Below are 25,056 nucleotides of genomic sequence, written 5' to 3'. Positions count from 1 at the left end.
CGCGTTTATTTTTTTTTGTTTCCTTGAGCAACCGGCTCGCAGGTGTATATCGCGTGATCTGTCGCGTGATCGCACGTATCGCGACCAATAGTCTGTTCGCTAGACAATTTGGAGCCAATCAGCATATTTCACATCACAATATTCTTCGCGGCATAATGCGTAGCTCCGGCTGCGATCGTTTCGCTTGCTCCGGCCAGGAGACCAGTGAGCCCTCGAATTTCGTGCACGACACTTGTGCTAGCGAGTGCTCTGCGATATCGAGAGACGGAATATTATCGAGTCGTATCCGATCAAGTACTGCATTATATCGCGACGAGAGAGACATTGTACATATTGTGCTGAATAAATTGATAAGTGTACACGAGACTGAGTTATTTCGCCTTTCTCGGCGCAGCGCGCGAATACCCTGAGCAGTCTACTAACAGAGCCTTTTGTGAAATTTTTAATAATTTGTTCCACTTTACAGTGCTGTAGCTCGCTATCTATTACATATACGAAAAAATGTTTCAGACAAAAGTTGTAGGGAATTATATCTTCTATAAAATTGATAATAACTATTTTTGCTTAAATACCTACTAATAAGGGGATATTTCGAAAAATGAACGCGTGGTCGCCACGCGCGTTAGAAGTGAAACTTCTGAAAGCAAGGCTTTGCCATAACTTTTCTGAAATTAATACAAAAACAATACAACGGAATTAGTCACTCCAAACCGCCCGCAACTTGAAAATATAGTGTTACACGCAGTTCTCACTATATCCGTCTCGCCAGTGCCGTACGCCTGATCAAATTTTCGTGACACTATTTCGTGACGTTTTTTCGTGTCGCACAATCGAACTTACTACCGTGCTAAAGAAGTTTCATTTCGTACGCCTATTGGTCGAATTTTCGTTACACTTTTCGTGTCGCGAAATTTGTGTCGCTTTTCCGTGTCGCAAAATCGAACTTACTACCGTGCCAGAAGAAGGAGCCGTCTCGCCAACGCCGTACACCTATTGGTCGAATTTTCGTTACATTTTTCGTGTCGCGAAATTCGTGTCGCTTTTCCATGTCGCATAATCGAACTTACTACCGTGCCAGAAGAAGGACCATCTCGCCAACGCCGTACGCCTATTGGTCAAATTTTCGTTACACTTTTCGTATCGCAAAATTCGTGTCGCTTTTCCGTGTCGCATAATCGAACTTACTACCGTGCCAGAAGAAGGACCGTCTCGCCAATGCCGTACGTCTATTGGTCAAATTTTCGTTACACTTTTCGTGTCGCGAAATTTGTGATTTCGTGTCGCGAATCGAACTCACTACCGTGCCTAAAGAAGTTTCACTTCAAAAACCGGTTTTGTGCTCCATTTTTTCAAGATGGCGGTTCGAGCGGAAGTGCGCCAAAGTCGAAAACTTGAATTTTTTATTAGGACCCCAAAATATAAAACATATCCAAAAATCAGAACTATCCGACCTTTTGTAGGGCAAGACCTATTTTTTCCCCCCTGCTACTGGGCTATCTGTGTAAAGTTTACTATGGACAACCGAAGCTCCACCAGCTTGCTTACCCTACAGGCGATCTAAGAGTCTACATGTGCATTTACACGTTGGTGCTTTAAACGCAGAAATAAAAACGTCAAAGCAATGATAGCTTGTTTGAATCAAATCGCGAAAGATTAATTGACTTTTCTTAATTCGATTCAAACAAGCTATTAATCGCTTCAATGTTGAATCAACTTTGAGTCGACGTTACATACATATTAATATCTAATCGAGTATAAATATATGTCACTTGTTACGCATTTGAAATGTATATGTTACTTAATGTTCTATATCTGATACATATATGTTACATTTTTATGTATCACAGATAGAGCACTTAGAGTATAGTGATACATATCAGAGATATATCACAGAAGTACTATTGATGTTGACATTGTGTGCTACATGTAGGTAACTTGTGAGTTACTTGAGACATAACTAGGTACTTCGTGATACTTAATGTTTTATATCTGAGATATGTATGTTATATTACTGTGTTTACTGTCATAAGACTCTCTGTAACTTGTTTTATTTATTCTTTGAAATAGCAGAAATATTTAATTATTTTGTTCTCATGATTTTTTCTCGTACGTTTTTAAATACAAAATAATATTTCTTAGTGGTGCTACAACGGGTACCGGAGGTCGATTGAGGGACATCCAAGGAATTGGTAGAGGTGGACATTACATAGCAGGCACTGCAGGTTATAGTGTTGGGAACCTTTGTATTCCAGGTATACTATATTTGCATCTTTATCAAATCTATATCTATGGTATATTTGGGATCGGGACACAAGTCAGTCTATCAGTGACCAACATTTATTAACATCGTGCTTGGGAGCACGCGGTGTGCGCCTTGCTAGCCGACTGTGTACTGGCCTCGTTGTCGCTCGGCGCTGCTCCGCTCACTCCGTCGCAGCGTGTCGGTGTTATTGTTCGCTATCGTACCGCGTACATTACAACTCTCCCGCCTTTATAATTTAAGCTCTATTGAAAGCGTGCAGAGCGACGCAATATCGGCTTGTTCGCTTGGCCCTTAATTATCTGATCAATGTGACGCTTTTGAATTGCACCTTTATCGGTCTGCACGACGTACGTAGATGGCGAAGTCTGTTTTACGATTTTACCTGCGGTTTGCTTATCGGCTCTTATGCCGTAATTATCGATCATGACATCGTCACCTACTGCTACTTCAACTTTGCGCTTAGCTGCACTACTTACGATTTGCGCGCGTTGCTTTTCCTTAATCGTTTCAGCTATATTCGGCTTCAAGGGATCAGATCGCGTTCGTAATTCGCGATTAAACATTAGATACGCTGGACTTCTACGGGTTATACAATGCTCGATACTACGATAATCATACAAAAACATATTTACAGCTGTGTCCAGTGTCTCTCCCCCCTGAACGATTTTTGTGACTTTATTTTTAAAGGTTTGTACGAAGTTTTCCGCAGCTCCGTTTGTAGCTGGATGGTATGGAGGCGAGTACGTATGTTTTACACCGTTTTTCTCTAAGAAATTGTGAAATTGTTCTAAACTGCGGTCTTCCATCCGTAACGCAGTGCAATGGTAATCCAAAACGCGCGAACAAGCTTTTGAATTCTTCTATCAGCCTATAAGTCTTTGTATTATTCTTAAAATTAATTACCTCAGGCCATTTTGAGTGCGCATCGATAATAATGGAATACATGTTACCGTAAAATGGCCTAGCGAAATCACAATGAATGCGACTCCATGTTTTCGTCGGCCAAGGTCACGTCGTTAATGGCGTATGTGGCGGCTTTTTATGTTGAATCAAACAAATTTTACATCCATTTACCAATGTCTCTATATCCGAGTCTACTCTTGGCCACCAAACATACGAGCGCGCAAACATTTTGATTTTTACAATTCCCAGATGCGTGGCGTGTAATTCGTTTAATATTGACAATCTCATATTTTCCGGAATGACGGCTCGTAAACCCCAAAATAAACATCCTTTTTCAACTGTTAATTCTAATCGCTTTAAATAGTAACACTTTTCGTCATCCGATAATTTTTTCGCATCTGGCCATTCGCTCAATACATACTTACAATACATACTTCGTTATTTTGCTAACCGTGTTATCTTTTTTACTTTCGGGGCTGCTAACATTTTGTGATCAAAAGTTTGTATTCCTTCGAAAAAGTTTATATGCGAAAAATTTGCTTCTAACTCTGACAACAGTATATCGTTATCTTTATCTTCAATTGGAAGTCTAGATAACGCATTGCAATTTGCATTTGCTTCAGATTTTACATGTTCTATAGTGTACGTACCAAAATCCTGATAGGAAATAAGCCCATCTCTAAAAACGATTGTTGGCTGTTATCGGTATTCCTTTACGCGGGCTTAGAATTAATTGCAAAGCCTTATTATCTGTTCTCAGAATAATCACTTTTCCAAAAATAAATTCATAAAATCTTTTAAATCCGTAGACCATCGCCATCGCTTCTTTGTCGAGTATTGTACGGCTTAATTCTTTTTTTTTTTATTTTCTTAGACGCATATGCAATCGGATTCTTCGTGCTATCTTTATATTTATGAGACAATATTGCAGAAATTCCATAATCCGATGCATCACATGCTAACACTATCTGCTCTGTTGGATTGTAATGCGCTAGTACACGTGGTGAAATTAATTCATTTTCAACCAATCGAACGCTTTTGTACACTCATCGTTCCATTCGAACTCTTTTTTGTTTAGCAGTTCGTATAATGGAGTCAATTTTGCTGCCCTACTCTTTAGAAATCGCGAGTAAAATGTTACAAGCCCTAAAAACGACGCCAAATCTTTATGGTTTTACGGTTGTGGGGCATTTATCATTGCAAGTACTTTAGATTTTGCTTTATGCAACCCGTGTTTGTCTATTACTTTACATACTCATACTCATCGCTCAAGTCTAATTTGTGAAATTCGTTGCAATGTGGTGTCGGCTCTGAAACCAGGGTTACTCCGCTGTCCTCCTGCATCAGCTTGAGCTGTTGTTGCGTTGATCCGGCGCTCCTTTTCCGGCACGCTATCTTTTGTCACAGTTATGGCACGTGAACTCTCGGTATCGGCACCATTTGCTTGTATGGTTTGGTTTTCCGCAGCAATAACACACGATGCCTTGCTCGACGGCTGCTGGTTGTGTTGTTGTTGATTGGAGCCAGCCGCGGGCCTTTGCTGCTCGTGCGGCTTTGTTGGATTACCCCTACTTATGTTCCATCTAACTGTGAGTTCTGTAAGGCGAAAACTTCGCTTTTGGCACTTTTATTTTCCAACACTTGTAATGTACTTGTTGCATTTTTTCTGCAGCTTCTCGCCATAGCCTCTTTAAACGCCGTCTCATAGTCCAATTTTTCGATTCTGAACAGAGCTGCTTTCGTGTCGTGATCTTTCAATCCACTCACGAATTGATCTCGAAGTGCTACTTTTATATTTTCAAAATTGCAGCGCGTTGCCAGTTTTTCTAATCTAGCTGTGAATTCAGCCACATATTCATTCGCCTCTTGTTTGGCCACGTTAAACTTGCATCTTTCCATAATTTTAGACGGCTTCGGGTTCAAATGTCCAGTCATGATTGTCACCAAATCATTGAATTTCTTTGTGTTTAATTTATCCGGCGCGGCTAATTGCTTCATCAAACTGAACGCTTCTTCATCTAAGCGTGTTAACAAATGTGCGGCTTGCTTTTCTTCTTTGATATCTTTCGCCGTGAAGTACAGTTTCAGTCCCTCCACAAAATTTTCCCAATTGTCTTTATGTAGGCAAAATTTTAGCCTAATGCTGTCGCCCGCCATGTTGCTTTCGTCTGAGTCAGTTGCGGCCTCATCGTTACTCGCAGCGTCGCTGTATGAAGAATCGTCAGATTCACTTTTTTTTTACTGATTTTCGTACTCTCTTTATCGTTTTTACTGACCGACCCGGCTATTTCACGTTTCACGGTTTTCCTCAATAATTCACGCAATTTATCAAACTTATATCACTGGTACTGCATTCGATTTCTTTTTTTTTCAACTTGGCTATTACACCTTTTTTGTCCAGGTTTTCCCACGACGTTCCTTGTTGTCCCTGCATATAATCCTACTGTTGCACTGTACCTTCCTACAGTGTTATACGCTACGCGAATTTTGAACGCTGGATAAGCACCTTACTGCTCACGCGTCTCGCCTTCCCGCGACGCGTGCCACGTGTTCACGTGTCACATTTATTAATATATACATCGTGCTTGGGAGCACGCGGTGGGCGCCTTGCTAGCCGACTGTGTACTGGCCTTGTTGTCGCTCGGCGCTGCTCCGCTCACTCCGTCGCAACGTGTCGGTGTTATTGTTCGCTACCGTACTGCGCTCCGTGATACATCACAATATCTATATGTCTTCATTCTACATTAAAAATCATCTTTTGCATTTTTTATAAAAAGTAAAGTTTGAGTTATTTTGCCCATATATGTTAAAAATTTGCCATGTATAATCATATAAGTACATATAAATATAACAGTTGTTGTATATATGATTATATACAGGGTGAATTTTAATGGATGTCCCATTCACAATTGTCATCTGCCAATTTGTCTCAATTTTCTTTCTATATATATAAAAAAATTTTCCATTTTGTAACGAAGACGTAAAGTTTAACATATTCTATATAAGTGAAGTGCTCTTTATCAAAAAAAGGATGCTCGATGAAGTATTGATGGTAAAAGGATGGGACATCCATTAAAATTCACCCTGTATATAACAAATTTTTCTCATTACCTCAAACTTCACTTTTTATAAAATATAAATAATGCAATGCAAAAATAATCTTTTTAATTATTTTTTATTGTTTTTCTTGTATATACGAATAGAAAAGAAACATATGTATGGACATATTTGATAGATAGATATAATTATATATATTTATATATGTTTTTATATAAAAATTCTTTTACCGAGCTATTTACATTAAGAGATGATCGAAGTAACAATATGATTCAGAAATAAAAAATTACAAGATGTGCATAAATTCACACGAATAATATATATATATTGTCACGACTTTTTGCACTCCCGGACCGCTCCGGGACGTGTGCCGGATCAAAAGGACTTAGGAAAGCGGGATGGTTGGCCTCTCCAGTGATTTCCTCGCACCTCCGATACTCCACGAAATGTTCCGAATGTTGGGCGCCAGACGCGTACATTCGCGTCCACGAAATCGCGAAAACCTAAACGAGACGCAAAACGAAGTGTGGAGGTGCGTGGAATCGGCTAGCTTGACCTAATCACGGGCGGGGTTAATGAAGGGCAGCGCGATATTCGGCGGGGTGTCACGTTAATTTCATACTCAGTCAGATAACAAAGAAAATAACATTTATTGAGTACTGGTTGTCGAGAAAATAACAACGTTTATCCATCCGGCTTCGATCAAACACAAGATAAATTCAATAAATAAATCAAGAATAGCCGGTGGCGGGGTGTCTGGATTCATCTAACAGAAATAATATTAAGGCGGACGCGAGATACCCACGGAGTATTAATTGAGTCTCTAATAAACACGTTGAAGGTGCTATTCTCAAACAATTAATAATTCGAGTCGAAAACCGTACGAAAACTCTGTCGCAATGATATCTTAACCTAACGCGAGTGATTCTGCTCGGGCGCAACGGGGAGGCGCCGAGTCATTTAACCAAGCAAGGAATACGATAACTAACGTAAAATACTGGATTAATGCAGTTCTCCAATGATGCGGAATACCGGTCAACGCAAAATACTAGAGTCGCGATATCGCTAATAACCACGGAACGCCATGAAGAACTACGCAAGTAACACCTAAACGCACGAAACGTGTGAACGCCGGTAATTTCTTAACGCGAGTACAAGTCTAACATAATTAATCAATCGGCGGGAACGACATTCGACCGCGATTAACCCGTAATAACGAGATCCGAACACGAATCGATACGCTAACGCTGGCGCTCGAACACCAGAATTTCCCGACGCGAAGAAACGGTAACGCAATTTACGAAGTACCGGCCCGTAGGCGACCGTACACCAAGGTCGCGAGGACAACGCAATATACTCGCGATATCGAACTCATTAACGCCTATCGCGACCTCCAGGGATTCGCCATAACGCTTGTACCACGGTTCCGCAGCCACGATACCATCCCGAGGCCCTTCGCTCTCGTTATCGATCGCGAAATTACACTCGATCTTGACATACGTTATCCCGAGCGAGAGCGTGCACCGGAGGGCGGTGTCGCGGCTTTACATATCGCGATTTACGGGCAACCTCACCGGTGATACGCCTCCTCCTGGGCTCCTCGCCGTCACCTTCCACCAACGATCCTCGATCCGCCAGACAACGATCGAAATACCCGACTCGGGGTGGCTCTCGCGTATCTTACTCAAACGTATTATCTCGCCGACGGACGACCAGAGAGTGAAACGCTAAACCCGCTCGATTGCGGAATCGATATGGTACCCCTTCCTGAGGGGCGCGCGAGCCAATCGGGCGCGAGCTTGCAAGCCCGCGGTGTCCCGGCGCAGTGCTGTCGATACGAGATCCTTCGGGGGCGGGCAACGGTCCCTCGGCGGCGTGCGACTCCTCAAATTTTTGTCCTTAGCGGTGGACGGAACTTCGCTCGTGCCGGTGTGCCTCCGGTTTGACCCTGGGGCGGTGGCCAGCCACCCCGTGGGTCGGTGTTTTGTGGAGATCATTTGCTGAAGCCGGGTGTTTACCCAAGCGCTTGGGGCCCCGCTATCGGCGGCCTCGTCCGTCGCTGCCGCACGTGCCGCCCGCCTGCCGCGTTGCCTCTCGCCAGCCCGGGATCTCTGCTGCTTCCGTGTTTGCCACCCCTCCTTGGTTATCGATCGTCCTTGATTTCCTTCGCCAAATACTCCCTCGAAGGTTTGCCGTGGTGTGGGTGAGGTGCCGCGCGTATTACATTGCATAAAAAAAAACAAAAGAAGGTAATCAGAATGCGGAAACGCGATTAAATACGACCCCTGGAGATCTCGTCGTTGCCTCCCTGGTCCGTCCCTGGGCGCGAAATTCCGCGCCTTGTGACGGCGGCGGGGCGCCGCGACGGTGCGGCGAGCCGCAACGTCACAACATATATATATATAATTAGGCACAAAAAATCTAGTTTCGACGGTATATTGGCAGTTTTTCTTACTTGTTGATTGCTTATAAAAAAACGGTTGTGTAATCTCTTAATATGAAAAATTACAAGTTTTAAGAGAAAGAAATAGTCTACAAAGTGTTTGCCTCTACTATAATATGACAATTGTTATTATGCTGTTCACATGTTTTACTCTTCTAAGGCTGCGTTTCGATATTCACTGCAAGTACTGAAAATCTATAGTTTAATATATACAATTAACACTGCAGTATATTATATAGAAACTATACATATATGTAATATCGATAATTTCGACGTCAATTAGACGTCGATTCGATGGGTCATTTCTCGCTATGAATATATAATAATAATGTACGCTATTTATTAATAATAAAAAAGAATTATGAGTGTACTTTTACAAAAATATATCTGAGATGAATTGGTTAAAATAAACATTTATCAAAATTAGTATATTGACACGTAAATACAAAACTTGGTAAATAAAAAACTGGGCGCTGCTAGACTTTGAAAAAACATTAAAATTTAAACATTAGTACTAAGATTTTTGATTGTATAAAAAACAATAAACATAATTTAGAGAAGAATGCGACAGGAGAAAAAAAGCAGCGCTAAGTTTTTTTACAAGAATTTATTTATTTTGTTTTAATTAAATATTTTTATTTTGTACTGTTACTTCTTTAATTCTTTGTAATTAAAATGATTCTTTGTAATATTAAAAATTTGTTAAAGAGAATTAAGAAGCTATTATCACTTGGGTTTAGAATAGAAAGACCCTTGAATAGGAATACGAAGATACCACTTGGGTTTTATTTCTTTAAAGTAGTTGCATAACAATTATTTTTCAAAGCAATATACATATTCTCTTTACAATTGGCGCAATTTAATTTAAAGATTTCACACCTTTTTTTGAAATACATGTCACTTGAGTTAAGTTAGGTAATATAATTTTGTGAAGAAGAAAATAAAGATTTCACTTCTTTTTTTTGAAATACATGTCACTTGAGTTAAGTTAGGTAACATAATTTTGTGAAAAAGATATAAAGCTACCACTTAGGTTAGATTTTCGAATTTACAAAATACATTGCGTGTACTTGGCACTTTTTTTACTTTTTTGAAAAAGGTAATTTTGTACTGAATCACCTATTTTGTAGTGTTAAGCAAGGATCTGCAAAACATTTTTATTTTTTATTTTTTAATTATTCACAAAATTAGCAATAATAACAAATACATAAAAATTAATAATATCTCACAAAAATTGAAGGAACACTAAAGGACACCGCACAAAAACCTATGGAAATGGGTTCTCGGCGAATTTGTCTGAAACTTTGGGAAAATGTTGTTCATGTCATCCTGATCAAAAATTCTCATGGCAACAACTCTCTTTAAAGCAGTATTTTAGCTCCAGGAGACCTCAAAGATGGATATTTTATCACGCGATCACAAATTATTTTACCCATTCAGCTTTCAGAATAATGATTGTGTGTGTTTGTGTGTGTGTTGCATAACCCATAAAACCTAATAACCTAATGTATTGATGAATAACAGTAATAACAGTATGAACCGTCGGCATTAGCGTTATCCAATGTGCACCGCAAGAAGGTTGCGCGATTGGATTTTGCACATTATTATGGCCCTGAAAAGGACCGATTTTGTCCTCATGTTTTATGGGTTATGCAACACACACACAATCATTATTCTGAAAGCTGAATGGGTGAAATCATCTGTGATCGCGTGATAAAATATCCATCTTTGAGGTCTCCTGGAGCAAAAATTCTGCTTTAAAGAGAGTTGTTGCCATGAAAACTTTTGATCAAGATGACATGAACAACATTTTCCCAAAGTTTCAGACAAATTCGCCGAGAACCCATTTTTATAGGTTTTTGTGCGGGGTCCTTTATCTTTAAAAATAGACAAAATTTGAGCAGCTGTAACTTTGTTAAAAATGAATAAAATTTAAATTTCAAGCTTAAAACCTCTACTTTCGAAAGGTTACTATTATTCGTCCAATTTTTATTATGTCTAGACATAATTTTAATTCAGCGAATTTTTATTATGTCATGACATAATTTTAATTCTGCCGGTAGAGAATTTTTAAATCGATTCTTATGAATCAAGATGTCTAGGTGTCCCAGGCTTAAATTCGATGTCTAGGTGTCCCAGGTTGCCGATAACGAGGTCCACATAGTGCGCTCCATAGTTTTCGGTGTCCAGGTGTAATAATACGTTGAATTCGATGTCTAAGTGTTCCACGTTGCCGATGACGAGGTCAACATAGTGCGCTTCGTAGTTTTCGGTGTCTACGTGTATTAATACCTCGAATTCGATATCTACGTGCCCTATATTCAGATTTAAAGTTATTAATACACCTAGACACCAAAAACTACGAAGCGCACTATGTGAACCTTGTTATCGGCAACCTGGTACACGTAGACATCGAATTTGAGATATTATTACACCTAGACACCGAAAACTACGGAGCGCGTTATCTGTACCTCGTCATCGGCAACCTGGGACACCTAGACATCAATTTCAAGGTATTAATACACGTAGACACCAAAAACTATGGAGCGCACTATGTGGACCTCGTCATCGGCAACCTGGGATACCTAGACATCAAATTCAAGGTATTAATACACGTAGACACCGGAAACTACGGAGCTCACTATCTAGACATCGTCATCGGTAACCTGGGACATCTAGACATTGCATTCAACGTATTATTACACATGGATACCGAAAACTACGAAGCGCACTATGTGGACCTCGTCATCGACAACCTGGGACACCTAGACATCGAATTCAACGTACGATTACACCTGGACACCGAAAACTATGAAGCGCACTATCTGGATCCCGTCATCGGCAACCTGGGACACGTGGACATCGAATTCAAGGTATTAATACACGCAGACACCGAAAACTACGGAGCGCACTATGTGGACCTCGTCATCGGCAACCTGGGACACCTAGACATCGAATTCAACGTATTATTACACCTGGACACCGAAAACTATAAAGCGCACTATCTGGACCTTGTCATCGGCAACCTGGGATACCTAGACATCGAATTCAAGCTTGATTCATAAGAATCGACTTAAAAATTCCCTAGCGGCACTTTCTGCCAAGCGTAGAGAACCTTCTTTTCCGGCAGCGGTGGTAATACGATGTAATAAGGATACGAAATCTCTCCAGGTAAACATGAAGCAATTGACTCAATATATATTATATATATACCTAATTCACCTAAATAGAAATCTTCCTCCTGACCGATAAGTCTATCGACCTAATTTCGAAATATGCGCGCGATATCGAAACTGGCGATACCTGCGCCGCCAGCGTCGAAAAAGTGAAAGTGACATTTCTCTAATATAAATCATAATAATATTGAGACGTCGGCGTTAGGAGAAGTATCTTTAAATAAAATTTTTCACATTTTGACTTTGCGTCGCAATATCTCCGCTCGTAGGGCACGTAGCGGAATATTATGAGAGAAACTCCCCCCTAATTGGACCCCAAGCTATCGATCAAGCCTACTTAGAACTTGATCCGTTCACTCGTTATCGAGATCTCAACATCTCGGGTACTCGCAACCCGTCGCGTCGCGTAAAAGAGTCACGGTCGGTCTCGCTCCGCGTGTACTTGGCACGAGACACTACCGTGCCTCTTGATAAGAGGACTAAAATAACCTAAGAGCAAATCTTTATTATTATTGATAGGCTGCGTTCCGATATTCACTGCGAGTACTGAAAATCTATAGCATATGTGATGTAAATAACTATAGATTTTCAGTACTTGCAGTAAATATCGAAACGCAGCCTTAGAAGAGTAAAACATGAACAGCATAATATAACCTCATTTTAGGATACACGACACAAGTTTACGATCACATTGCAACAAGCGCAATAATTTTTCCTTGGGAAAATAATGTGTACTACTGTACTTACCGGCGGTTTTTCTGTTTTATCCATTTCGATTGATCTTTAGTCGATTTCTTCTCTTCTTCTTTGTTTGCTAAGGCTCCTAGCTGCCTCCCGACGGAGGTCAATACGGCCCGTATACTAAATCCAAAGGCATAAAACTTGCATAAAACAATCTCAAATCGAAAAATCAGACCAATATCGGCACATCGAAGTGTAACGGATGAGTCCAGGTGAACAAAAAAAATCCAGTTCGCAATTATACAGTCGGGTTCTACGCAATATGCGTCGCGAAGTTCCAAATATATAATTGCTCTAGTTCCGGCCAGAACCCGAACACCACCACGAAAACCCCCAAACACAGTGGAAACGCGGATCCGCGGACCCACGACTATTAACGCCCCGGCCGAAACACGGCAAAACACGCACGGCCAGATCTGGCCCGAACCCGCTCGTGATTGTCACCACCCGGCACGGATGCGTCGCATACGTATCACAACCGACGCTGGTCGAGATAAAACCCGAAACGCGATGGGAACGCGGATCCACGGGCGCACGACCGAAACTCTTTAGTCGGTTGTTGCACACACACACAGGACACAGGACGACGGGACTGCACGAGACGCGAGAACAACAACGTTTCCCGCGCGATTAGAGTGAGCTTCTAGGAGAGAGCTAGAGAGGCGCTCATTGGTCACGTAACGTTTACTCCAGTCAATCAGAGAGTGGCGTGTTGGTGCTACTCTCTCCTATAGGCTCTTTACGCGCGGTAAAAGGGCGCGACGCCAGTGTAGACAATCAAATATTAATAACCAGCATTAATTAGCTAATAATGACGCCCGCGAAAAAATCAATCACTATAACGTACAGCATTCCGTAAGTCTAATTTTAATTAAAGATTAATTAATATCAATTATTGTGTATATATAATTATATTTAGCAGCAGCAGAGCGAAGTAGCCGCCTGCACGCGCCGATATCGACGTCGTATCGATGTCGATTAGACGTCTTTTCAAATTCATTACGTGTCATTTACTTAGACGTCTATTAGATGTTTATTAGATGTCGAAAAGTAAATTGAGCTCAAAAAAGTGTTTTATGAACAATGCACCGTTATTGTGTGAATATTAGGTTTGAACTGTCTCTAAGAAAACGCAGTGGCATAAAATCACATAACGTCTAATTAAGATATTTCTAGACGTTGTTTTAGATTAGATGGCTCCGACATCTAATAGACGTCTATCCGATCTCGCGTTTCTCCCTGGGTACTACCACCATGTGCGTTTTCTTCCTCTTCACTTCCAGTTAACGGTTTATGATCGGTTATTAATTTAAATTTTTTACCGTAAAGATATGGTCTAAAATGTTGTACAGCGTACACTATCGCTAATAATTCCTTCTCTATTGTTGAATAATTTTTCTCGGCATCGTTTAATACTCGAGAGGCATAACTTATCGGTTGATCTTTTCCTACCTGTCCTTGACTAAAAATCGCGCCAATTGCAGTTCCAGATGCGTCAGTCGTTAGAAGAAAAGGATTAAGTAAAATCGGGGTACTGTAATATCGGTTCCTGACAAAGCGCGTTTTTCAACACATTAAAATTTTCTTGTTCTTTATTTCCCCAGTTAAAATCAATATCCTTTTTCAGCAAATTAGTTAATGGTTTAGCTATTTTTGAAAATCCTTGTATAATAAATCTGCGGTAATATCCAGCTAATCCGAGAAATTGTTTTACATTTTTCGCATTTTTAGGTATCGGAAAATTTTGAACTGCTTCTATCTTTTTAGGATCTGGTCGAACTCCATTTTCTCCTATTATGTACCCTAAATAAGTAACTTCTTTTCTTAAAAATTTGCATTTCTCTGGTTGTAATTTTAGGTTTGCTGCACGCAATCGCGCAGCTATTTTTTCAAATTTAATCGCGTGTTCTGTAAGAAAGCTTGCATATAATACTATGTCGTCTAGATATACAAAAATTTCATTTCCCTGTATCCCGATTAATATTCTATCCATTAGTCTTTGAAAAGTCGCAGGTGCATTCTTTAGACCGAAAGGCATGCGATCCCACTCGTAATGTCCGTATGGTGTTGAAAAAGCTGTTTTATGACTATTGTCGGGGTGCATTTGTATCTGGTGGAAACCCGAAGCCAGGTCAAAGATTGAAAAGTATTTTGCACCGCCTAACTGATCTAATATTTCCGTTATATTTGGAAGCGGGTACGCATCACCTATTGTTTTATCATTTAGATCGCGAAAATCTAATACCATTCTCCATTGTTTATTTCCTTTCGAGTCTGGTTTTTTAGGAACTATCCACACAGGCGTATTGTATGGAGATTTCGATGGCTTAATTATGTTTTGATCCAACAATTCATTAACTTGCCTATTTATCTTTTCCTTATGGATTACCGGAAATCTATATTGTCGTGTGTGAATTGGTATTTCGTTCACCGTCGGAATTTGGTGTTTTAAAACATTTGTATGATCGAGTTTTTCTCCCGGTAAATGAAAAATATCCGCATTTCTTTCTATTAGTTTCACGACATGCAATCGTTCTTCAGCATTTAAATGCGTTAATCTTAGCAATTGCATTATTTTATTTTTTCTATTTTGTTTCATATAAAAACATGATCTCGAACTTGATTTTCTAGACTTTTTGGATTTAGGAATTAAATTAGAGCTTGAGTTTGAATTTGACGTAGAATTAGAATTAGAATTAGAATTAGAATTAGAATTAGAATTAGAATTAGAATTTGAATTAAAATTTGAATTCGAATTTGATTTAGAATTTGAATTAGAGTTAGAATTGGAGTTAGAATTCGAATTCGAGTTTGAGTTAGAATTTGATTTTGATTTGGAATTAGAATTTGAATTCGAATTTGATTTAGAATTTGAATTAGAGTTAGAATTTGAATTCGAGTTTGAGTTAGAATTTGATTTTGAATTAGAATTCGAGTTAGAATTTGAGTTAGAATTAGGATTTGGATTAGAATTCAAATCTGAATTACGATTTTCATCCGTCTCAAACTCATATATTTTAATTGTAGGGATAAACACCCTTTCTTCTTAATCGTTAGTATTTATTACTTGCAGATATGCCTTCGCATCTTGTACTTTAACTAAGGCGTTTCTTAAGTAAACACCTTTCGTTACGCTTAACCGCGGTACATATTCTTTTTTCAACTCTAGATTTGCGATATTAACACGCATGTACGAAATTGCTCTCGCAGGAATAGTGAAGGTTTCTTCTTTTTCTTCAAAAGGTATACTAACGTTATTCCATTCTAATTGATTTTGTTCATAAATGACTTTTGTTCGAAATTGTTTAAAGAAATTTGACCCCAAAATCTTATTTTGCGGAATTGGAAAATCGTTTTCGACTAAATGAAAATTGACTGGACATCCGAAGATATCTACCTGTGCCAGCTCTAAGGTGGTCACATGGTGCGTCGTAATTCCACTAAGTTTAGAATTTCGTTTTTATCCACTATGGTATCGGGAGTAACGGAATTCTTTTTAATAATATTCGGTCCTGATACACTGTCTACTAAAAATTTTAAATCTTCTGTAAAATTCGGCCCTGTTAATTTCACTGACGGAACGTCTTCTATTTATGTTTACTGCTCGGTAACCGACTCTGGTTCCCCTGCTATTATTCGAGTGGGGCGAGTCTGCGTGTTTCCCGGGGCTGCCCCTGTCCTCGCGGGAGTTCGCTCGTTTCCCTGAGGTTGTGAGTTCTGACGGAGACCGTTATTATATGCACGTTTACGACACTCTTCTAATGTATGACCGGGTTTCTTGCCATATCTACACGTTACCGTTGCATTTTGATTATTGAAACTTTGATTGTTAAAATTTTGACTGTTCAAATTTTGGTTAAAATTTCGGTTGTTAAAATTTTGGTTGTTAGAATTTTGATTATTAAAATCTTGGTTGTTGAAATTTTGGTTGTTAAAATTTTGATTATTCGAGTTTTGAGCACCCGAGAACGATGGCTGTCTACGGTTATTATTATTATAGTTATTGTTGTTGTTGACATTATTTCGTGAATAACCGGATCCATTTCGATTTTCGTTATTTCCTTCTGGTTTATTGATTTGCCAGCATTTATCTGCTGTGTGCCCTTTTTTATGACAGTACTGATAAACGACGGTCTCGGCTTCTACACGGCGCGTCGGGGCTTTCTTTTCGGCGGGCGCGCTTTCCACGAGCATAATGCGTCTTATCATGTTTATTGTTTCTAATTCTTTTTCGGCTTCTATCGCGCGGCTCTCGATTTCCTCGAACGTACCTTTTTTTGATATTACAATTTCTTTATTTAATCCGCGTAAGAAACTCATTTTTAAATGTTTCTCGATTGAATTTTGGAATTCGGTGCTTAGTAATCCTGTTTCTCTTTTCTGAGCATCGGGTATACGCTTCCCTAATTCTCGGACGCGATTTGCATATGTAACTACTTTTTTGTCTTTCTTTTGGCATAAGTAAGCTAATCGTCCTTGGGCTTCATAAACTGTTTCTCTAGGACCGTATTTTGTCCTTAAAAATTCTACCCATTCTTGCATGCTGTTAAATGTTTTCCCGAGAATAAATCTATGCGCGTCACCTTTTAATTTATTACGTACTGCGCGAACTAGATTTATTTCTTGTGACGGTATAACCATGCTGAGTGCTTCCTCGCAACCCTCGACAAAATATACGAACGGAATATTTCCTCCATCGTAACTCGGCACGGTCTCTAAGGCATCTTTAATTGAAAAATGTAAATAGTTACTTATTGTTAATTACCATTCCTGGATTTTGTGGCGCCGACTAGGTGTGTTCGATTGATTTGCTACTGTCTGCTGTAATTGTTGAACTAATTGTTTGTTATGATCTTTATGTGGCGTGCGCGTTGTCATGATTTTTGTTTTTCACTTTTATTACTTTTCTACACAACTTTTATTATCCCACCGCTGTCACCTTTATGTCACGTTCTGACTGTTATTATTGGTCCGTTTTTTGTCAATGCATTTAAGCAATTTACCAGGGATTTGGACAAGTCGTGTGAAGGATATTATTATTGTTGTTGTTATTGCTTTTGTTATTCGGGACCGAAAAGATATCTAAGTTTATAAACTTTATAACGAGGATCACTTTTATTTATTTGGTTGTAATGAGGATAATCGATGTCGAAGTCGACAGGAATAGGTTTAAATGGAGGTGCGTTTTCTAATTGTTGCAATTGTTGGAAGAAGGGGAGAGGATCTTGATTAGAAATGACTGCTTGTTTAATTTGGAATCTGATTCGTTTAATTCGCCTACTTCCTTTTTTCGTCATTCAACCGCGTTCACGAAAATGAATTTTAAGCTCGCCACACTCTTTGGCAGCGCTTTAAAACCAATCCGCCACACACTCTGCTCGCCACACTCTTCGTCAGCGCTCAAATCGTCAACGTAGAGGTCAAATTTAATTTCGGGAATTTATCGTGATCATTGTCTTTTCTGGAAACCAACCCCGTAATCGCCACGCTTTCGACAGCGAAAGTACCGGTTCGCCACACTCTTCGTCAGCGCCCCAGCACAGATCGCCACGCTTTGTCAGCGGAAACTGCGAGTCGGAATGCCAGAAGTGATTGATTAAGAATACGAGATGAGATTCCAGATTTTCAAACTCGTTCCTTTTCAAACTTATCTTACCTTTATTCTAAAAATCTCAGTACAACTTGTGCGTGAAGCGCGGTCTTATAAGGTATGAGAGTACAGGGACTAAGTCCCAGAATTGAGCGCGAATGCTCGAACTTAGCGTTGAGTGGAACGTAGGAAATCGAATAAGAGTTAGGAGAGAGTCTGAGAACTATGTCTAGTCAAGACCGAAGTTAAAACTTATCTGCTTTCCGCGGCGTTTTTCCGCCCTATTTATACCCGAAAAAGACCGGAATCTCTCGCGCGAGATTCCCGCCCTTTTCCTACGCGTTTTAAGGGGGGAGGTATTCTAGAAGCTTCTAGAACATTGTCTAGTCAAGACCGAAGTTAAAACTTATCTGCTTTTTGCGGCGTTTTTCCGCCCTATTTATACCCGAAAAAGACCGGAATCTCTCGCGCGAGATTTCCGCCCTTTTCCTACGCGTCTTAAGGGGGGAGGTATTCTAGAAGCTTCTAGAACATTCTAGAAGCGTAGTTTTGGGCCCATCTGGCCCCCAGCCCTTCAACGGACTCCGATAAGATAACCTAAACATTTACATTGACCCGACCGTTCTTTCGGAATTCCGAGCTAACGTGCGTCGTCTAAGCGTTCAAAATTTTCAACGTGTCGTCCGAAATTTAGTATAAAATTTCCGTACGTAACAGCGAAAATGTTTTGGTATACAATTATCTGAAATACAAGATACGTCTGCGCCAGTATCAATAACAAAATCTAATTTCATATCTAATTCTTGGATAGCAACCTTTACAGTGAACTCTCCGTCTACCGAGTCATCGTACACTTTACCCAGAAAAGCAGGATCGTCGGCGTCTTCTCCCTCGATACAGTGTATCTTTTTAGAGCGACACCTTTTGTCCCAAAGGCCCATTTTCTCGTAGTTTCTGCATCTGGAATTCAGCGCATTTCTTGATATCTGCGTGTCTTGCTAAACCGCATCGGGTACACTTCTGTTCTTCCTAGCTCGAAGAAGACTTGCTGTTCCACGAACGCGAAGTTTTCTTCTTCTGCGTAATTTTATTTATCCCCTTGATGCCTATAGCCTCTTGCCTATAATTACTTTACTTTCTTTGGCTTGAATTTCCGCTTGGCGAACCATTTCTATCGCCTTTTCCACCGTTAAATTCGAGGTTAGCTGCAAACGTCTGACGTACGAGTATCTCGAATTCCGATCACGATACAATCTCGTATCAACTCTTCTTTTAATGTAGGCCATACTCGCACGTTTCTGCTGGTGTGTACAGGGCTGTTATGAATAAATCTACTGATTCGTCCGCTTGCTGTACGCACGAGTTGAACTTGTGTCTCTCGAATACTATATTTCTCTTAGGGGAAAAATACGTATTAAATTTACGTTTGACGGCATCGAATGTCGTTCCGGCAGAAATTGACGGCATGATTTGAGTTAATATTTCTTCCGCCTTTTCGCCCATAGTGTAGCACAGGAGGTCAATCTTTTCTTTGTCCGGTCTATTTGTCATATTCGTCACCGAGATATATCGCAGGAAGCGTTTAATCCAGATGTCCCATAGCTCTAGTTTTTGGAAGTTGAATTGGTCTGGTACCTTTATCCCGTGCATCGGTTTCTCTTCTTCGATCGCCATTTTCTTTCGTAGCGCCTCGAAGATATTATTGCAGACTTCTCGATAGGTGATCTCTGACGAATCTTGTTATGCAGGATCTCACGGATCCCACTTCTGACACCATGTAGTGTACTCAGGTGGAAATGATTCGTGCCACGGCTTGGTTATAACAATATCTTTATTAGCTTGCAAGGGTATCTGACAGATACCCTTGCAGATGTCTTGGCCTTGTGCGTGCCTGGACTCTCGTACGTTCTATCGCACGCTACGCACGCTGCTCACGCCCCCTCTCTAGCCTACCTACCGACCTATACACAATGCGGTGACACGCAAAAGTTCTCACGCAATACATGCATTATGTTATTGATTGTTTGTAGTCTCGCTGAAGATGGTCCATAATTCGGACCAAAACGTACGGTTTTAAAAATTTGATTTAGGTACCATAAATAAAGGAGTTAACCTTTGTGCACCGTTAACAGCGCTTGACTCTTACTTAGCCCGTTCCACACTCTCTTTAATTTTCACCAGAGCTTTTATACGGATTATATATGAAATAGGGATAAAAAAGACTGAAAAATATAATAGAATTAGAAATAATCTGATATCTCAAAATTTGCAAAAGTTGCCACAAACACTTTTCAAAAAATTCAAAATTTTATAAAAAATGAACCCCTTTACCGATCATCGCCAAATTCAATACCAACCTTTTTTTAATAATATTCTACATTAAAAAAAAATTGAGCCCGATATCTCAAAATTTGCGGGAATTAGAGCAACCACAGACATCAAATCCGTACACACACGCACACGCACACGCACACGCACACGCACACGCACGCACACAGACATTTTTTTAACGCAATTTTTTGACGTTTTAGAACACTCTAAACATATTGGCATCAAAAACTCAAAAAACAATCTTTTCTTTAGTTTTTTCTACTCCTATTTCATATATAATTCTTTTAAATTTATTTTAGACCCAACTTTATACGCAATCAAAGGTTCATATACGAAGTTTACGAAAACTAAGCTTCTTCGATGAGGAAGCAATATTTAATGCAGAAAAACTTGGCGCTGCTAGACTAGCTCAAATAAGTAAGCTCGAATAAGTAAATAAATATGATAAGTGTATATAGTGTGTGTCATGTTCAGGTCAAAATTATGGCAACTTTCAATTTATATCAAAATTTCGCATAAATTTAAATAAGCATATTTCTTGCAAAAAGTGTCGTATTTGAAAATGTCTTTTGTTCTAAAGAGTAAAGTCTGTACTTTAAGAAGCATCAGTTAGATTTTGAATTTATCTTTCCTCTCTCGCTCTTTTCAAAAATAAGGATATGTTTTGTTTTCAAAAAATTCATAATTTGACACACTCTACGGGGTGGAATAATTTTTTTCACAAATGTCATGACAGTCATAGTAAAATATAGACTTTTCCTTGCAAATTAAAAAAATTAGGTTTGTATGAATTTTAGAAAATTCTATTGCATTTTACAGACGCATTAAATTTTGCAAAATTGCAAATGTAAAAATTAATATTATTATTCGATTCCTTTCTCCATTATTTTACGTATAAAAGTATGAAGTTAAAGTTATCAAAAAGTGAATACTTTATGAGATATCTTATATTTTATATTAAAAATGTCATGATAAAATTTAACATATCTCAGGAAATTTTTAATGAAAGAGAGCTTTATCTTACAAGGGGACCTTCAGGCTAACGGATTTTTGTTTTTTTTTGTACTTACTGTACTTGAGGGTCATCACCCGGACATCAATTTCCCAAAGTATTAAGGCGCGCTTTTCAGAAAAACTCGAGAAAATCGACTTTGAAGAATTCCGAGCGCGTTATATGTACATAGAATTTTAATTTTAATGTAAAATTTATCAAATCATATTTAATCATGGTTTTCAATAAAAAACTTACATCTTCTTATTTTGAATTGCCACTCGCTTGAAACATCGTACTTTATATTCAAGTAATTTTGAAATCGAATACTTATAATAAATTAAAATTTTGGTACAAAAATGAAAACGTCAGGTAGGAAATAAAATACTTTTATATTTTTGAAAATTACGAGAAAATACAGCGCAAAAATGATATTAATAAAAATATTGTTTAATTTTTAAAAGTGAATTATATGATATGAAATATATAGTATAAAACATATTGTATACAGTCGTTTTACAGTAAAACGACTGTATACAATATATTTTATACTTATGATAAATTAAAATTTTGATACAAAAATGAAAAACGTCAAGTAGGAAATAAAATATTTTTATATTTTTGAAAATTACGTGAAAATACAGCGCAAAAATAATATTAATAAAAATATTGTTTAATAATTAAAAATTAATAATTAATAATTAAAAATTAAATAATATTTTTATTAATATCATTTTTGCGCTGTATTTTTTCGTAATTTTCAAAAATATAAAAGTATTTTATTTCCTACCTGACGTTTTTCATTTTTGTACCAAATTTTAATTTATTATAAGTATTCGATTTCAAAATTACTTGAATACAAAGTACGATTTTTCAAGCGAGTGGAAATTCAAAATAAGATGTAAGTTTTTTATTGAAAACCATGATTAAATATCTTTTAATTGGCATGGATTTGATAAATTTTACATTAAAATTAAAATTCTGTGTACATATAGCGCGCTCGGAATTCTTCAAAGTCGATTTTCTCGAGTTTTTCTGAAAATCGCGCCTTAATACTTTGGGAAATTGATGTCCGGGTGATGACCCTCAAGTACAAAACAGTAAGTACAAAAAAAAAAAAAAATCCGTTAGCCTGAAGGGCCCCTTGTTAGTGTTCTGAAAACGTTTTGACAAGAGCTACAAGAATATGACATAAAAAATGGGGGTCTTTGTTTAAAAAACTTAATGTGATCTTGATGTGACTTTTCCAAGATCGTTCAAGGTCAAACCAATATTCTTCCGAAAACGTTATCTTTCCGAGATACATATTTCTGAATTTGATGAAGACTCCTTTGGAAAGTGCCTTTGTGCCTTTGCGTTTGAACTGGTTCAATAACATTGAGTTTATAAATTCCCGGCCATTATTCGACCGAAATACTCGTACACGACCAAACTTATTACGTACCTGATTTAGATACTCAGTTACCTTTCCCGCGACTTCTTCTTTACTTCGCAAGGTAAATACAACGCGATATTCTGTTGCATCATCTTTTAGCAATAAAAAGTAATACTTTCCTCCGAGTCCTTTCACATTAAATTGTCCGCAAACGTCACTGTGGGCTATCTCACTTGGTTCGGTATATGGTAGCTTGCTTGCCATATTCACAAGCCTCACAAAAGAATTTCGACTTGTCACTGAGCTTCAAACTGGCGATTGCTCCATTCTCAGCTATCTTCTTTATTGTCTCAATGCTTGCATGTCCCAATTTTTTATGTACAAGCTTAAGCGATTGCCCTTCAGCTGCATTTACTTCCGCCGGCCAAATGGTTTTAAACTTCATGTGCAGAATTCTTCCATCCTTGGCGCCCATACCAATGAACTGGTTATTAAGGAACATCTTAACACTTCCGTTTGTCAATTTCACGTCGATTCCACATTCCATTAAAACCATTAGCGAGAATAGATTTTTCCGTAGCTCTAGGCAACCAGCGTACATTTTTGATCGTCAGATTGTACCATCCTGACCCGATCCTTCACACGAATGGAACCAATGCCCATACACCTGACCTGATAATTATCAGCAAGCGTTATTAACTCACCATTTCGTGTTTGATCTAGAGTCGTAAACATCTTCCGATCGTATGCCATATGGAACGTCGCTCCGCTATCCGCAATCCATGTCGCCCCGCCGAAAGCACAATTTGCTTCCGAAGACACTGCCGCTTCTGACGAACCAAGTACTGCCACTCCGTCATTTGATTTTCCTGATGATTTCTTCATCTTTGGGCATTCCGACTTTGTGGTCAGCCTGACCGCAACCGTAATATTTTATATTGGCCTTCTGTCTAGATCCGGATGCTCTCCCACTGGAATTAGAATGTTTTTCTTCTTTGATTTTTTGTGACTGTTTGTCCTTGTTTTCCTTCTCGACGCAGTTAACGCTTGCGTATCCTCGTTATCTACAAAACGAAATTCAGCATTCTTAAGAGCCAGCAAAACATTCCTGCAATGTTTGCTTATCGTCATCACGTTGATCCCAAGAGTTACACCAGTAAATAACTGCTTGGCAATCCCGATGTAATGATTACTACGACGTGCTGATCGTCATCTTGCCCTTCGCAGCTTTGAGCTCTGTCAGTAGCCGTCTTACCTCGCCGATGTAATCGTCAATGGTTTGGTCTTCCTGCATTCGAACCGAGTACAGTTTTCTGAAAATTCGACATTTTTGCTGCTTCGACCTTACCGTACTGATTTTGCAGATACATTCACATCTTGAATGCAGTGTCAAGGCCACAAATATACTTCATGACATTTTTAGTCACACTCCGAAGAATAAGACTTCGAACATGCTGGTCCATTTTATTCCATACAGGCGTCCTAGATTCGTCTGCACTAGGTGCCGTTTGGATAACCTCTGAACAATCTTTTTCGTAAATAATGGCCTCAACTATAACCTTCCAGAAGAAGTAGTTATCGTCACCTACCAACTTCTCGATCGTTGCGATTTCCGACTGAGCAGCTGTGTCTAATACTACTATTTAACCTTTGTTTCGTCAGTCTTTATACACACGCGTCTTCTCTTACAGGCTCAGTGGCTGGGTGCTGGGCCCACAACCTGTTGTTTATTACGTTGGTTTTATAAGAAAATACAAAGAAAAAGAACTTGTGACTGTCTGTAACGAGCAGGATAACGGAACTAAACTTTCTCGACATAAGAATCTACTTGAGCGCCATATACATTAGCGCCACATACTATTAGTTTATAGAACAACCAATCAGAGAGTTCGATGAGTAGTGACTTAATGACAAACATCTTAGCCAATAGATGGCTCGAGTCTATCGCTATCCACAACACTTACAATGTACGAAATAACTTATATTTCTGTGATTGTCTTTTGTATTTTAGATATAAGGCGAATTGATATAAATGCTTTTATAACAAATAACTACCCGGGAAAAAAGAATCAGATCTGCCTAGATATGACCAGATCTGGTTCATCAGATCTAGTCAGATATAATTGGATCTGCAAATTGTCTCTATCTGGCTAGATCTGAACAGATATAACCAGATCTGACCAGAT

The 25,056-nt window shown here is 38.9% G+C and overlaps 1 protein-coding gene across 10 annotated transcripts in view; it reads left to right on the top strand.

Moving 5' to 3' along the window:
- The window catches only part of Pfas (phosphoribosylformylglycinamidine synthase), a 189,821-nt gene that overhangs the window by 74,599 nt on the left and 90,166 nt on the right, over nucleotides 1-25,056 (top strand). For 9 of the 10 annotated variants that reach the window (XM_071791552.1, XM_071791547.1, XM_071791548.1 and 6 more), the window contains one exon: nucleotides 2,140-2,252. The exons of the other annotated variant lie outside the window; for it this stretch is intronic. In XM_071791552.1, the coding sequence (XP_071647653.1) occupies nucleotides 2,140-2,252 (113 nt within the window). The remainder of the gene's footprint in view (nucleotides 1-2,139; nucleotides 2,253-25,056) is intronic. 10 annotated transcript variants of the gene reach the window in all.

The sequence above is a fragment of the Temnothorax longispinosus genome, chromosome 10 (assembly GCF_030848805.1).
Source record: "Temnothorax longispinosus isolate EJ_2023e chromosome 10, Tlon_JGU_v1, whole genome shotgun sequence".
NCBI classification, from domain to species: Eukaryota; Metazoa; Arthropoda; class Insecta; order Hymenoptera; family Formicidae; genus Temnothorax; species Temnothorax longispinosus.
The sequence above is the reverse complement of the archived record's forward strand: the minus strand, read 5'-3'. Positions and strand labels throughout refer to the sequence as shown.